Source organism: Labrus bergylta, chromosome 17 (genome assembly GCF_963930695.1).
Source record: "Labrus bergylta chromosome 17, fLabBer1.1, whole genome shotgun sequence".
NCBI lineage: Eukaryota > Metazoa > Chordata > Actinopteri > Labriformes > Labridae > Labrus > Labrus bergylta.
The window spans coordinates 13,928,533-13,944,695 of NC_089211.1; the positions used below are offsets into that span (position 1 = coordinate 13,928,533).

Sequence of the window (16,163 nt, forward strand, 5' to 3'; positions counted from 1 at the left end):
CAAAACTCAAACAATAACAGAAACACGTGAGAAGTCCTACTTGAAATGACTGAAGGCAAATTATTCTAGGAAAGTAAAATGTTTTCCAAAAGAGACAGTCGTGAAAATAAATGCCAATTATTGTTCTGAGCACCGTCTGATTGATATATCGATTGATTGTTTGAGCTGTGCCTTAAATATATTAGGTTTTTTTTTCTAACATAGCCTATCAATATTCAATAAATTATTTATAATTCTGTTTGAAAACTCTTAATATTTGATGTTGCCTAACAGCTGCCAAATGGTAGTAGTAATTTAGAAAGTATAACATTTCCTGAAATGTAGGTAGGTAGAAAGTATGAGCGTCAAATTTTAAGTAGGACAACAGTTCTGTAGATTATTAAATTTGACCACTGACAACTGCAGGTTTACTTGTATTACGGGAGGGTTTCCCATTCTACCGACACTCCTTGAATGCAGCAGCAGCAGCTCGCGTGCACGTTGCAAGCGCGCACGCGAAGGGAGGACCCTGATAAATATGTGCATCACGGTGGGTGGGACATCTGAGCAGCTGGCACTTATAAGCTGTATTTACCTAGTCCTGTGACGTCTCGCACTCGTCTCGTCGAGCTCCTCGCTGAGTAAATTGTCGTCAGGACAGGTAAGGCGTAATTCAGAGACTTAGAATCGAGGTTGTTTTTCAGTTTATGATAGAGTTGAGCTCAGACTGTTGTGGTTGGTGCTGTGTTTGTGTGTAGGGAGTGCCCTGCAACTTCATGCCAAGTGAGCTGTTAACTTCGCGCTCTGCTTCCTGAATCACTTTCGATATGTCTTCAAACTTTTAAAAACTATTCTTACCATCATTAAGCAGGTTTGTACGGCTCTGTGGAATAGGAAACTCTAACTTTGGTAGGCATACACATTTCTCGTGAACAGTTTACTCTATCTTTACTTTTCACGTTTATAAGAATACCCTTTTCTCACTATTACACAATTTCAAATGAAGGTGCTGACGTTATATGTTTCTGAGCCAATCACGTGCTGTCTAAAAATAAAAACAGGAATATGGTCAGTAATTGTTTTGAGAATTAAAGTAACAGGACTGTAATGCATCCAGGATACTTTAAGATGCATGTTAAGCAGGTTTATGGAAATGACCTTGAAATCTTGAAAAGTACACATTTACTAAAATTGACTTGTGGTTAACTGGAGCCAAGAGAATGTCATACATCATTATCTTTAGCAACTAGATCTTATTTGTTATACCCACAGTCTGTGGTCCACAAAGTGTGTGTGAAGGAGTCACCTGTCCTGTATTTACATCACAGACCACTCAGGTATGTGGCTGTTGACCCTCATGCACACTTTAAGTCATAATGTTTTACTAGTAAATGTCTCTAATGACACATCCCAGCACAGGGATCAGGTTTTTCTTATTATTAGTTAAACAGACTGTCATGGTTTAGTATAAATAGATAGTGTTCTTGTTTGTAACAAAAACATATAGGCTGGATTTTTTGTAAAATAAGTTTTTCTTCTTTAAACAATTTTTTTTGCTGGGGGGAGGGGATTGTGACACATAAATGAATATTATGTCAGTGGGTAAGCTGATCCATCCTGTCAGGAAACCCCCTCTTCCTTTCCTCAGTGGAGTAATCACAGGTGTTTCCAAACTCGAGCTTAATTAGATTCGCTCTCCGGTCTCTTGCACAGAGGTGGGACACAGGCCCAATGTGTGTGACGGAAACCCTCTCTGACATGAGGAGATGATGAGCTGCATACAATATTGATCAGAGGTTAATGAGGGCCACAGGCAAAGTGGAAACCATTTACTATCTCAAAACCTGATGACCTGCAGTGTATTACACCTCACTCATTGAAGAGACGATTGTGTAATTTGACATTATGTATTTTGTTTGTTTTTTTTAGCTTTCTTCATCTCCAGAAATCCACAATCTCCCGCTCTACTCTACAATGGCAGCGGTAAGTTTGTCCTGCAGCTGCTGTTCCTCCATTGCACAGTGATAAGAGGCAGAAGAGATGTAATGAGGGGTTTACTGTGATCAATCATCAAGTTTCAATGAGAGGCAATATTTTCTCAACAAAACAATATGCTCATTGTAGTTTCTAATTTCAAACTACATTTAAGTGATTGATAAAAGACAATGACTGAAACAAGTAGCTTAGATGTTTATTAACACACAAAAATATGTTAAATCGTTGATCCTTGCATCTCTATATATTGTTCATGTTAACGTATTGTCGCGCACCTTGAATATTGTTTACCGGTATATGAATTTGCATCCCGAGCAGGGACCCTGCTATCATCTTGTGCTTGGTTTTGAAAAGATCTTGGCAGCAATCTACATGTATGAAAAACATTTGCATCAAAGTGATGATTAGTTAGTATTTATCAGTTGTTGTATTGTTGAGTTTTTCTCTTTGATGTTAATAATAATACTCTCTTGAAGTTAAAGCAGTTCCGCCTATTAATTATTACTCAGCCATTGAAGTTTATATATTTAAAAAAAGGTCTACTTAAACCCGGATTAAGGACATAATTCTTCCCATAAAGTCAATCATCCTAAACCATGCTTAGTTGCAATAAGTGTCTCAAAGACAGATTTTTTTATTTATTTTTTTCAGTCCCTTGCATATTAAAATGGTAACATACATGAATAATTGAGTATCTGTGCTGAGTTGCATGCTTACATTATAATTCAGATGTTATTGAGCTTTTAAAACCTCCCGAAATTTGTTTCAATACAATCAAAAAATATTTATTGCTTCCAAAATATACATTTAGAAATGCTGAATAAAAATGTAAATGTTGTTTATTACAGTCGTTTAACTGCTTCACATTGGGTGTGTTGTATTGTTGTAAGAATATTATATATTCCCAGTTTCTATGGCAGAAATGTCAGATTTCCACATTTAACGTTTTTAAATGTTAGTTCAGCCTGTCACAATGTCATGCTCGTATCTGCACAACTTGACCTCTGAGTGACAGAAACAAACTTCCCCTTCAGTAGATGAATGTTAAAAACAGCTGGAACGATCATCAAAATCTGATCAGTAGCTAATAGATTATTGGCTGGATCTTGTTGTTTCTTACCAGATTGGAAAGAGAGGAACAGTGACTGAGGCGGCTGGGTTTGACCCAGAGGCAGATGCCCAGCGACTCAGAGGAGCCATGAAGGGAACTGGTGAGTGATCCTGAAACTATCATTAGCTGAGGATATTTTGAACTGTGGCATTAAGAATAAGCCTCCATGGGAAAAAAATATAATTAATCTTTCCCTTCGCCTTTCTCTTCTTCTCCTCCAGGAAAGTCGAGCTAAAATAGCTTTACTGTTGTCATAGCAGCTTCAGATTTAAATTTTTTTTTTTCTCGACCATTCATTCTGCTGAGTGTGTCCTTGTACTTTGCCTCAGCTCTCTACCCTTTATATGGAGGAGAATCATGACTTTGCTGAGTAGACAGGAAGCTGTCATAAACTAATCTCATTACGGTTGGCACTGCTATGAAACAATGTTTGCAGGTATTTACCTCTCATAGAGGGGCTTCCGTACATACATTGGGGAGCATGTAACAAACACTATAATCTCTCTATCAGCACATTCAGGATGTGGAATCTTGCTGCTATTAGCATGTGCTAGCATAATCATCTCCTCCTGACTCTAGTTTAAGCTTTATTACAAACAGATGGTTTCCATGCCGCTGCAAACAAACAACTGGATCATCTGCGGGTCTGCAGTGCTAGTTACTGATTTGATGTCATGAACATTTTGTTCCTTCATGGAACTCCATAGGAATATTTAATCCTGACATTTTAAGATACTTTTGGTTAACAGTTACTCACTTGTCTTTTTTTTCTTGCAGGCACCGATGAGGCAGCTGTCACTGAGGTCCTATCGCACCGTACTATTGCACAAAGGCAGCGCATCAAAGAGGTCTTCAAACAAGCTGTGGGAAAGGTGAGGGTTTTCACTGAGCTGTATGCAAAGGCGGTGAATATCGTCTATTTGTGAACAGATTAAGGGTTTTTAGTTTTTTTGTCATGAATCATCATGCAAGTTAGGAAATAATGATGGATAGAGTGTGTGAAGAATTTAAAAGAAGCTGTGGATGTTTTCCCTCTTCTTCCATTGTGTTATCTCACATAGTTTGTCACCTAAGGTGGGTGTGTGCTGTGCCAACAAAGCACTGATAATCTCCAAGTTAATCATTACCGTAAAGCAGAAATGAATACCACCTGCAAACAAACGCCTGGACAGAGAAGGCCTTGTAACCTGTTAAACATGGGAACATGGCCTTCATTAAAACCAAGCACACTGAACCCGCAAAGGTATATCCCACTGACTGCTTCTTTGTTTCATGCTTATGTAGATCAATATATTAACTAAAACAGTACTGTGGGATGTTCATTATACTGACATGATGAGATGAGAAAACTATGCAGTGTCTGTTGACTGGACGATAAACTCTGAAAGTTTCCTCTGAGGAAGCAGCAGAAAAAGAGTGTGTGGATCCTCTCCTGCAGAAAGAGTGAGTCATCTTCCACATGGCGACGCCCACATGTGGTCACACAGCCGAGCTTTGTGGAGCAAGACTGGGTCTACAAAACCACACCCTCTAACAGGGACCCGAGCGCTGCTGCTGGAATGTGCCAAAATCATGTGTCATGTCCACGCTGGCAGCTCAAACCCCAAACAAAAAGCATCAGTTCACTTATTTCAAAGTTAGAAATAATCAGCGTTCATTCAGGACGCCATTTTTTTGATGAAATGTTTAAGCACTGGGATGATTGATGGGCTGTTTTCCTTGTTTTATCCATCTGTACATATCCTCTTGCAGGACCTGGCTGACGAGCTGTCCTCAGAGCTGAGTGGGAACTTCAGGAGCGTTGTTTTAGGTCTGCTGATGCTGCCGCCTGTGTATGATGCCTACGAGCTGAAATATGCAATGAAGGTCAGAGATTCAAACTTCTCCTTTAACAAAAAAACAAGTCCAGTGGTTGTCAACATGTCTCTTGAAAAGACAAACAACAACAATGCGTTCATCCCACAAAAAAATACAGCCTGTTCATTCTTCATTTATATGTGCCATAGTGCTTCATTGTAATCACACACCATCAGATTCATCATGGCATTGTGTTGACACATTTCTTTATTACATTGAAACAGAGTAACTTTGTTTTATTAAGTCAATCCTACACACACATTTTTCCTGCTATAAAGTCTACATGGAAGACTGAAAGAGCGACAGAGACACCCATTTGATTTAGCTCATTTGATGGGATTTGTTGACTAATACAAAATGCAGAATATAAATAATGTCTACTTCAGTTCATTCACTTGTCTTTTGAAGGCAGTGAAGTGATCAGACCCTCTTTTTGACCGATTGTTTTTTGACACCTGTCTGTTTGTCACAGGGGGCTGGAACCGAGGAGGCTGCTCTCATCGATATTCTCGCTTCAAGGTCAAATGCGGAAGTAAAAGCCATCAATGCTTTCTACAAGAAAGGTAAGTGTGTCTCTTCTAGAAATAGTATTCTGACTTCTGTTCGCAGTGCGACTCAGTGTCTGTTGGTTACCTATGAGTTGTGTATGATATCCGATCTCGTGTATCAGTGACGGCCCTGTGTTCTTTGTTTGAAGATTCATTGACCTCCGTCATTAGAAAACAGTGGATGGAATAAATTATTCATAAAAGCCATTGCTGCTCTTTATGTGGCAGTTTATTGTCTATTTTCTGCTCCTTGGCTGCAATGACACAAGTTGGTATTTCCAGTGTTTTGTCTTTAGCTTTGTCTGATGGTGCGATCCATTTACTGGGATCTCAGAGCTAGGAATGAAGTCACACCTGAGTTAACAACATTCCAGTTACGAGTTGGCAACATGCCGGACAAGAAACAAGGACACCTCCAAACAAACACAACAAAACACACTTCATGATAGTTTAACATACCATGACAACATGCCCACAGATAGAACCTGCACAATGCTATCGGTCTGATTGATTTAATTACACAAAAAGAGGATTGAGTTGCTAAAAAAATCACAATAATTACAGCTTAAACATAACTGTTGATGCACCTAGCAGCCATGTTGGATTTCATCCATGTTTCCAAGTCAGAATTCCGACTTCAGAAGTGTGTTCCTGATGACATATCAGGCCGACGACTCGGAATTTCCGACTTCCGCAACAAATGGAACGCACCATCACAGTGAATTTCAAAGCAACTCGTTTTAGTAGTTTACACTCTCACTTATATGGAGCTGTGTCTATTCCATTTAGCAGCAAAGTCTGAGAATTTAGACCACAGTATAAAAAGTATTCATGAAATCATAACTTCAGCTGTAGTTATTTCCTTGAATTCACATGATCCCCATGAGCTGCTTAAACCTATAATACTCCATTCTTGTGTGAATGTGTTTGTTTTTTGTGTCGCAGTAAAATAACATAAATGCTTTACTGAGCTTTGCCTTTTTATACACTGTGAGCTCAGTATTTTAGTTTTAAAGGACATTATCCAAATGATTGAAAAGGCTTAATTCTGCACCAAACAGTACACACACACACACACACACACACAAACAGTTATTAGTGACATAAGAATATATTTTCACAAGTTAAAGATATCTATTCAGGAGGTTGTGAGAGAAAAATTAATGAACGGGAATACATGTTGTTTTGCAGAAGGCCGAAAACACTTAATAATGAGTGCTTATAAAACTTTATATTGAGACATTATTCACCATTATTCGACGACTGTTAATTAATCAGTGTGTTTGCTTTGTGTTATAGAATATGGGAAAAGCTTGGAGGACGCTGTTTGTGGGGACACATCAGGCATGTTTCAGAGGGTTTTGGTGTCATTACTCACGGTAAGGGATTGATAGCTCAGGACCTCCCCTAGCATGGACTGATGCAAAAAGTGTATGAGTTATATAAAAATGTAATTACATCTTTAATTCATGAAAAAATGCAGGTCAGAGAAAAACAAATACATCTTGTTTTCTTTAACTGTTAGGGGATATCTTTCAGAGTTGAAGTGTTGTGAAATTCTTCTTCTTTTTTCAAATATTATAATTCACAATCATTCTAGGAGAGGAGGAACTTCCTTTTGCATTATGAAAACGTGAATTTAGATTTCTTGTCTATTTTCTGTCTCAACAATCCTACACTCAGTTCCTCAGAAGTCGCTCTGTTCTCTGTGTTGTAGGCTGGACGGGATGAAAGCGACAATGTGGACAACGCCCAGGCTGTCCTGGATGCTAAGGCAAGACTTCAGTTTCTTCAGCTGAAATCACTTGTGTTTAATATAATCATCACTTTTCTCATGTTTGTGATCACAGGAAATCTACGAGGCCGGTGAGGCTCGATGGGGCACAGACGAGGTGAAATTCCTCACCGTGCTTTGTGTCAGGAACCAGAAACATCTGCTGAGAGGTACTCATGCTGAATTTTACTCAACACACATTCAAACCTTCAAACCAAATATCCATGGGCTTTTTTGTCGCATGACTCAATATCGCCAAAGAAGTCATGTGATAGACCCAGGATATTTAATTTCAGATTCAGGAGCAAACACTCTCTTTGAATGACTTTTCCTCCTTAGTTCATGTAGTCTTCTTTTGTGTTATGAATTTAAGGATAAAAAAACAGTCAGATGGATGTTATTCTACAACCCCTTTAATGTTTGTTTTTTTATCTTCCTGTAGTGTTCGAGGAGTACAAGAAGATTTCTGGTAGAGAAATCGAGGACAGCATTAAGAGGGAGATGTCCGGCTGCCTTGAGGACGTCTTTCTGGCCATAGGTCTGTCTCTCTGCTGCAACATATTCCTTAGAGATAGATATGACAAATAGACATCTTCTGCCAGGAAATCTTGCTAAGCATGTCTGTTGGAAGTTTTTCATACTGTAGAAAAACACACAGCTGTAACTGCCTACCAAAGATATCATGACAATTTAAAATAATGAGGAACTTACTCTGAAAAGTGTCAGCCGCAGGAGGCGACTGTATCAGCTCGATACACACGTCTGTGGAAACCCTTGTGTGCTGGCCTAAATAAAAGGAATGCTTGTTTAATGCATGCAACCGGTCTGCAGTAGTACAGTCACATTTTTCTTCAATGTAACACATCTGCTTTTCTTTGTCGGTAAGCTGTGTGCCAAGATAAAAGCTAATTTAAACACTGAGCTCATACCACCTTTTTTTTTTTTTTGTTCAATAAATGTTGCACCTTATTTGACTTCTTTTTCTTTTTTGCTCGACAGTGAAATGCATTAGGAACAAGCCGGCGTTCTTTGCAGAGCGATTATACAAATCAATGAAGGTATATTTGAAATGTTCCTAACAAAAGAAGAGTAAACTGCAGTCAGTGTTGTAAAAACAAGAAAGGGGAAACATCTTTTTCTATTAACACTTCATTCTCTCTCGTCAGGGGCTGGGCACTACAGATAGTGTCCTCATCAGAATAATGGTTGCTAGGGCAGAGATTGACATGTTGGACATCAAAGCGGAGTTCCTGAAGATGTACGGCAAGACTCTCCACTCCTTCATCAAGGTGAGGCACCACAGCTAAGAGGTGGAAACAGTGCAGTCAGCAAAAGCTTTGAAATACATCAGCCGTGATAGAATTATAATATCTGTTGCTTATAAAGGTCTTAGAATTGAATAAGAATATCAAAGCATTTTATCAGATTGTTTCATGCGTCTGTTGGCAATTTGTCCTTTGAAGTCTCACAGATCTTTTCTTTTTTTTTTTTCCCCGCTGCTCAGGGAGACACCTCTGGTGACTACCGCAAAATCCTGCTGGAGCTGTGTGGAGGCGAGTAGAGAGACATCACAGCAGCGTTCAGCTGGCTCTTGATTCTGGAGACCACATTATGATCTTTTTTTTTTTTCCGTTAATGAATTCCTGTATCTCTTATCTTTTCTACTTCCATGGCCTTTTACATTTCCCTGATGGACCACGGTGCCTCATTTTACTGTTTGTAATAGAAATTAAACCAAAGAGCAGTGACCTTTTACACCCGTCTGTGTTTGTGTTATTGATCCTGCGTTAAGGATAAATAATTGTTATTACTTGGAGAGGGAGCTATATCCCCCTCAAGTCTCTAAGCACATAAAAGATGAATGTTATTGGCCTTCCAGCTCTCGTTGTTACAGCCTGATATTGTCCATCACTGTCCCGTCAGTGAGCTCCATTTGTTTAATTAGTTGCAATTACTCATCGGTTGAGTCAGCCCTTCATTTAACTCAATTACATTACCACACTGCTAGCTTGATTTGAGGCAGTAAAATTTGTTCTAATTAAGTTAAGGAGCACGTCCCCTTGCTCATACAAACATCAGATACAACACAGTCATAATAATGTGCAGTATTTTTACCCAAAGTGACCACTAGGTGGAACCAAAACTACTCTCCTTACAGTTAGTCTGAAGCAGCATTGAAGGGAATTCTCCCAGCATCCTCTCTGATTAAAGCACTTAATGTTTTATATTGTGCTGCAAAATATCAAATGTCATTTTATAGCCCTTTTTCGAAAGTGAGGGCCTAACATGTGCCCTATACAGACTTACAAATGGAATCCAATTAGCTTTAGCAGCTTAACACTCAACTGGCAGGCTCTCCAATTACTCTTTATGGTGCAAACAGGAAAAAAAAAAAAAACATCACTAAACCATCATCAGACTAAATGTTTACCATATTTCTCCCTCTGAGGGGCTACCACCCTGTGTGTTCACCTGCTTAAATCAGCAGGTTTTTAATTCACTGAATTTGATCGGAGCTTCAGAGGAGCTAATAAGTCGATTCTGGAAACATTTAGTGAATGTTAGATTTGTTCAGAGCAAAGTTTTGGTCCATGTATCCTTACAGGCTATGTAGCAACTACAGTTGTAAATGATTAGATATCTGACATTGTAAAGGGGAACAGTGGTATATATTTCAAATGAAATGCTTTTAAAAGAGGCCTCTGTTTTATTGTGTACAATATCAATCCTGTAGAAGCACCTGCATTCATTTGAGTTCTTGGCATGGACGCTTTTCATTAGAGAGAAGGAGGATTTGTTTTTTCAACTGTGAACAACAATCTAATAAAAGTGAGCATATTAAGTAAACACAATTTACTGAAAACGTTTCAACAGGGGCCTCTGAAGAGCAAAACAAGGTAATAAATGGTTTATTGTACAAGTCTATACGCTCACTTTCATTAAGAAAAAGTTGTTCTCTGAGGTTTAACAAGTCAAGGAAACCTTTAAGAAGAGCTGTACCAGATGGAATAAACAAGACAAGCACACAAAACAACAGAAGGAATGTACTGAACAGAAGAGACAAGGTGTTTATTTTCACTTTCAAAGCTTGACAAACATCCCAAGATCTGAGAAGATGAGTCAGCATAAGAATGCAGATATTACCACGGCAATAAAAAAACAGAAATACTCCATCAGGGGTAAATGTGTTGTATGCATGTTTCAATGAACTGAACACTAAACACTCTGCAGATAAATGAAGGTGACAAGATGAACTCATGAACAGCATAGTATACAAAAAGATTACCTGAGAGTTATGCCTGTTGCTTTGACCCTGGTTTGAGATTTGGAAACACATTTTTAGACTGAAATATGTTTTACAAGCAACTTCCGTTAAGTATAGATAAGAAAACACGGGTTGAAAGGTATTTCAAGGCCTCCTCCTGAAAAGGTAAAACATTTTTAAAAAAGATACAGTGCTAATTCATCTATTTCAGTTTTCAATCTATCATAGGAAGAAAGTCAAAATATGATAAAAATATATTACTATATATCTTCATTCACTGCTCTAAAATGTCCACTTATTCATTATTTATATATTATACATATTGTATATTGTTTATTTATTTATAGCTTCTGCTTTCAGTCTGCTAAATGCTGACAGCAGTAACTGACTTGTAGGTCAGTTCCTATACAGTGGTGCATGTAGTGTTTTCATTACTGATTTTTGTATTAGGAGTTGAAGTTCTTTTAATGGTGTGAGATTCAACATGTCATGTCCATTATCATATTGCATACCTGAGTCATTATAAACATTCAGACGACTTTCATCTGAAGACTTGAATAATTCATATATTTATTTGTCGAATCCAGAAAAACTAAGCATGAACACAAAACTCAATTGTTTTAAGGGGCTATTTATCAGGTCTTATTGGGACTGACATTTTTATATTAATTGAATCCCCCCAAATAATGAGATTTAAAACAGGCGATGGGATTGAAGGACGATTATTTCTTGGTTTGGATTCAAGTCTGACATGCGGCTCCTTTCTCGCATGTCATTCCCTTCTGTCTCTCTCTCTCTCTCTCCCCGATTTCTTACTCTATCCCCTGTCTTCAATCAATCAATCAAGCTTTATTCATAAAGCACCTTTCATACAAATCAGATGCAATTCAAAGTGATTTACAGCGGCTGAAAAAGAAGAAAGAAAAAACTTAAAATAGCGACCAAACATGCTACAAACTAAAATGGATTCAGATACTAATGCACACCAATAGGAATAAATATATGTAGTGAAAACATTAAAAAGGTAAAGCACTGAAAAAAAGTGATAACAATTAGTAGTTTAAAAATAAATAATAAATATTCAAATCTAAATGAATAAGGGTTAAGGGTTATACCTCTCACCTTACAAAAGTCAGAATTAGCCTATGATAAAACTAATTTACAGAAATGAACAAAAAGAATTGAACAGTTTTCTCCCTTTAAATTGTTTCAAAGGGAGAAAACTGTTCAATCTTTTTTGATTGAGTAACGTTCATTCAGGTTCCTTTTTATTTTTCAGCAATTTTTTTGTGTTTTTAAATTACTGTACTTGTTTAAGCAAGTTTTGACTTCTGATACTGGCTACCATTGAAAGGCAGCTTCAACCTTCGTGTTTAAGGTGTTATGTAACCACTTATTTATAATAGAGAATTGACTAAATACAATGACATCTTAAGCTAATTAAAATTGACCCTTCCACACAGCATACAGTTTGACATGTCAGAGTAAGAAAAGCACAGATTTCATCACAATAACAATAAATCAGGGTCATTAAAGTGTCCCAGTCAGCCATGACGGTTTGACTCAATAGGAGGCTAAAAGGAATCTAGACATTGCCAAGGGACTACTGATATTAGCCTATGGCTACAATCTGGCATATTTACATGTTTTTGTTCATTCATATTCACTGTCTCTATTTTAAATGAAGACATAAATAAAAAGACAATCTGTATCATGCTTAATGTTCTAAAACCCGTCATCCTGGTCTTCTGGGCTGGGCAGGTATAACCCTTGCGTTATTTAGTTTCAGGTTAACTTATAAACAAAATATTTATCCCCTTTAGTTCGAGTCTTCTGTACAAAATGTTTCCTTCTGAGAAATATGCACAATCAAAAAAAAAAAAGAAAGACAAACCAGATGTTCTGAAAGATGTTCTTATTGTTGATTTGATAACTTGATTCAAGGGGTTGACCTGAACATTTTGTCATGAGCTGAAATGACTAAAAGAGTAAAACTGTACAGTGAGGAGCGACTGAGAGATGATGCAGTAATATGCATAATACTGACTTTAGTTTCAATGTAAACAAGCTTGTGCTTTAGCATTACATTTTGGACACTGATTGAAATCTTTAAACTGTGTTTCAATTGTCATTCAGTTCTTGTTATTCTTTCCAGCTGTCATTTTGTAGACGGTCCTATTTGAAGGCTTGAAGCACAGCAGACAGAAAACACATAGCAGAAAATAGGAATATGCAACGATGAATAAAAAAGTTGAAGAGATAAATTAGTAATTCAGTGAGGGAGGCGAGACACTTTTAGGTGAGCTATTTACAGGTTGGTGTGAGGGTCAGCCACCAGAGAGACGTTCAGCTCCTGACTTGCTGACAGACAGAGAACAACTGAACACACGGCTCTGGATAAGAACTGATATAAAACCTGTTTGGACAAGTCGAGTATAAAGACATGAATGGCTCAACTGTTGCTTTTTGCACATAAAGCTGCAGGTGTATTAAGCTGGGATGCAAAAATGTTGAATTTGCTGTCTGTGCACAGCGGGAGTATGAAATAAAGATTTGTTCAAATCCCATGACAGCTGCTGTGACAAACAGAGATTCAAAGACAGCGGCAGACAGACGAAACATGGAATTTATCAGTGTGAAGCTTAGATACACATACACACAGACACGCTCAAACTACACACTCGCTGGAAGTCAGTGCACACTTTTATCTTTATTCAAAGTGTCAGAAAAAGACTGGAACACAACTGACACTGAACAATTCTGCTTCAATGCAAAACATTTCCTTGACTGGTTTCTGCCTGTAGACGGTTCCTGCTTTGTGTCGAGGTTTGGAGATGTTGTTGTTTGGATTCATTTTCTATGCCAACTAAAAGTGTTCTTTCTTCATTAAGAAGAACAGATTCACAGTCTGCTGAAGTCATTGAGCTGCCGTCTACTCCTCGCTTATCGAATTAATAACAAACAATCCTAGACAACTTTTCAGCACAGAGTCAAAGCTCCATTGAGCCCCGAGCCATGTATTCATTTTGTCCTCAACTGTCATGATTTCATTAACTTTTTTAATAATAAAATTCTAAATATTAAATACTCCTAAAACTGTGATTCAGCAGCAATAGCTCTAAAACCTGATATTTACCTTGACTGCTTTTCTCCAATTGACCTTTCAGAACTAAATTATTTCTATGTCCCTGTTGGCATGAACCACAACCTTTTTTTTTTTTTTTTTTTTTTTTTAACTTTTTCACAATGTTTTATTGGATAGGGCAGTGGATAGAGAACGAAATCAGGAGAGAAAAGACTGGGTAATGACATGCGGGAAAGTAGCCTCAGGCCGGAACTGAACCCCCGACCACCCGCTTGGAGGACCATAGCCTCCGCACATGGAACACGACTTAACCACTAGGCCATCTGCGCCTGTACCTTAGTCATTTAAAGTATATTAAAAAGCCTACTCTTGATTCAGTAACCTTAGCCAACTATATAGCCAACCTTCTTTTATATCTCAAAGGTTGTGTCCTTCAAACTGACTCCTAGTGTTCATCAGATCTTTATTCTCACTGTCAGGGAGAGACCAGTGCGCTGAGAGCTGTTATAACTAAAGAGTGCTTGGAAACAAGAGCTGTAATTCTTCATTTGTTTCCGAAGGGAAATGTTTATTGTACACTACAACACACTTTTGCACGTTAGTTGAATCAGTGCACAATATTAAGAGCTGGCCATACACACTGTTAAAAAAAATCATTCCATTGTGTTTGAGCAAAGTGTATGAACAAAACCTTATTTCAAATAAAAAATCTTTATAATGTAAAATAATATATATAAAAAAACATGATTACAAAGGATTTACAGCATTATAGTAGCCTAGCAGAGAGGAGAAAACAGTGTATCCATTATTGCACTAGAGCCTCTTTATTAGTGAGCCGTGTCCCTTTTGCTCATAGTTTTTATTTGGTAATAGAGAATTCATGGTCTGTTTTATTTTATTTTTGAAAAGTAGAATTCAAAGGATGTTTAACATTTACTTTCTAATAGCCTTTGAACACATTCACAAAACTCCTGAAAATGTAAAAGGCTGCATGTGTAAAGACAAACGGCCACATTTTCAACCCGACTTTATCTGGCTTTTATTCAGACAGTCCCAGAGCCAAATTTCCGCAAAAAACTCAGGGTGAGCCGATGTGTGACTGTCGCAAGTAATATTCAGGATGATGATGTTTTTATAATGGGACGACCAGTTCTCTTGCTACATGTAGCATTCATATAAACATTGCACTGACACTGTTAATCTCTCCCATTCTGCATATCTCCCTCCCACCCTTTCCTGTCTTTCTCCCTGTTTAAATCTGTACTTTTTTTCTGTGGGGCTGAGGGGGTTTGACATGCACGATTCCTCAGCAGACTCCCTGTAAAGCTTTCTCAAAATACTGACATCATGATCTATTTCATTAAACAATAGAATAATTAATAAATCACATCCTGTGTCGTCCTTGCCAATGAATTATTACTTTCAACACCCACAATGTCACCACAGACAGTATGAGAAGCATCAGGTGTGTGCAGTCTGAGTCCTCCTGCCAGGATCTGTAATGATCAACAATCATTCACAGTCCTCTTACAGCAAACCCTGTGTGAGTTGGAGCTTAACTTAATACAGCCTTCAAAATTCTGTCTCATCCCACTAACATCAAAGTGAGCGGAGATATTTCTGCTGCATATTTATCCTGGTGTTGAAGGAGCTTCTTTAAACTCCTTTGGATGTGATTTGTAATGATGAATATGATCGGATTAGTTTTCTTATCATCTCCTGATATGCTTTCTCCCCTGCTTTATAGGAAATGGTTTATATGTGGTTTATAAATTTAGCTAATGATGTAACATAGGGTAAACTAAAAAGCATGGATGTGGATACAACATGCATCACCATAAAAAACATAAAAAAGTTCAGCATTAAGTTTTCATTGTAAACTTACCAAGTCCACCTTCAACACGTATTTTTCATGAAACATTTAAATCTGCAATGACTCACGGGTACTTCAGATTTGGTGTACTGAGTCTTTAAATGTTTACTGAGGTCATAAATCAAGTGAGAAATAGGCTCCTTTTCTGATACAGCTCCATATATTTATATGGTTTTGCTAAAAGTGCAGTCGCCCTCTGCTATGCTTTTCATTTCACTTCAGTTAGGTAATCACTTCAAAGGTACAAGCAAGGAACAAGATTTTCAATGTCTTACGTGAGCTAGTTTCTGTTTGTAGTTTGACTAATGAGCAATAAGCAACGTTGACTACATGCTGGAAGAGTTCATGTGGAGAGCAAAAAAACAACATGCACAGGGCGTAACGCAATACCTTGATTTTTTTATTTAAAAACTGTGGGTTTCTCGGGCGTTCATCTAACAGGACTAGATGATGACTGGATAAACTGGAGTGGAGCTGCTGCTCCTTTACCTCAATGGAAAACAGTTGAGGTGGTTCAGTGCATTTGATTTGGATGCCTCCTTGTTTCCTCCCCTTCGAGGTTCTCCAGGCAGAAGAGACCCCGAGTTACACTCAAAGCTTTCAGAATCCACAAGGAGGTTCTGGATAATGTTGCTAAGGAAAGGAATGTCTGGGTCTACATCCTTAGCTTGCTGTG

General features: G+C 37.9%; 1 protein-coding gene across 2 annotated transcripts; it reads left to right on the forward strand.

Annotated features, from left to right (window-relative positions):
• Positions 1 to 484: 484 nt before the first annotated feature.
• On the forward strand, positions 485 to 9,019 carry anxa4 (annexin A4). 2 transcript variants are annotated; one of them, XM_020629934.3, is made up of 13 exons: positions 485 to 640; positions 1,909 to 1,962; positions 3,098 to 3,185; positions 3,863 to 3,957; positions 4,838 to 4,951; positions 5,415 to 5,505; positions 6,790 to 6,869; positions 7,208 to 7,264; positions 7,341 to 7,434; positions 7,707 to 7,802; positions 8,264 to 8,322; positions 8,431 to 8,553; positions 8,769 to 9,019. In XM_020629934.3, the coding sequence occupies exons 2-13, from the start codon at positions 1,954 to 1,956 to the stop codon at positions 8,823 to 8,825; spliced, it is 963 nt and encodes a 320-aa protein (XP_020485590.1). In that variant the 5' UTR covers positions 485 to 640; positions 1,909 to 1,953; the 3' UTR covers positions 8,826 to 9,019. The 2 variants fall into 2 exon arrangements, with proteins under 2 accessions (XP_020485590.1, XP_029132448.1); XM_029276615.2 differs by lacking the exon at positions 485 to 640 and adding an exon at positions 865 to 888.
• The last annotated feature ends 7,144 nt before the right edge of the window (positions 9,020 to 16,163 follow it).

Bases quoted from the DNA above. Each gene is read 5' to 3' on its own strand.
- anxa4 (XM_020629934.3), top strand. The intron at 5,506-6,789 runs GTAAGTGTGTCT...TTTGTGTTATAG, and splicing joins CAATGCTTTCTACAAGAAAG to AATATGGGAAAAGCTTGGAG. The intron at 7,435-7,706 runs GTACTCATGCTG...ATCTTCCTGTAG, and splicing joins CCAGAAACATCTGCTGAGAG to TGTTCGAGGAGTACAAGAAG.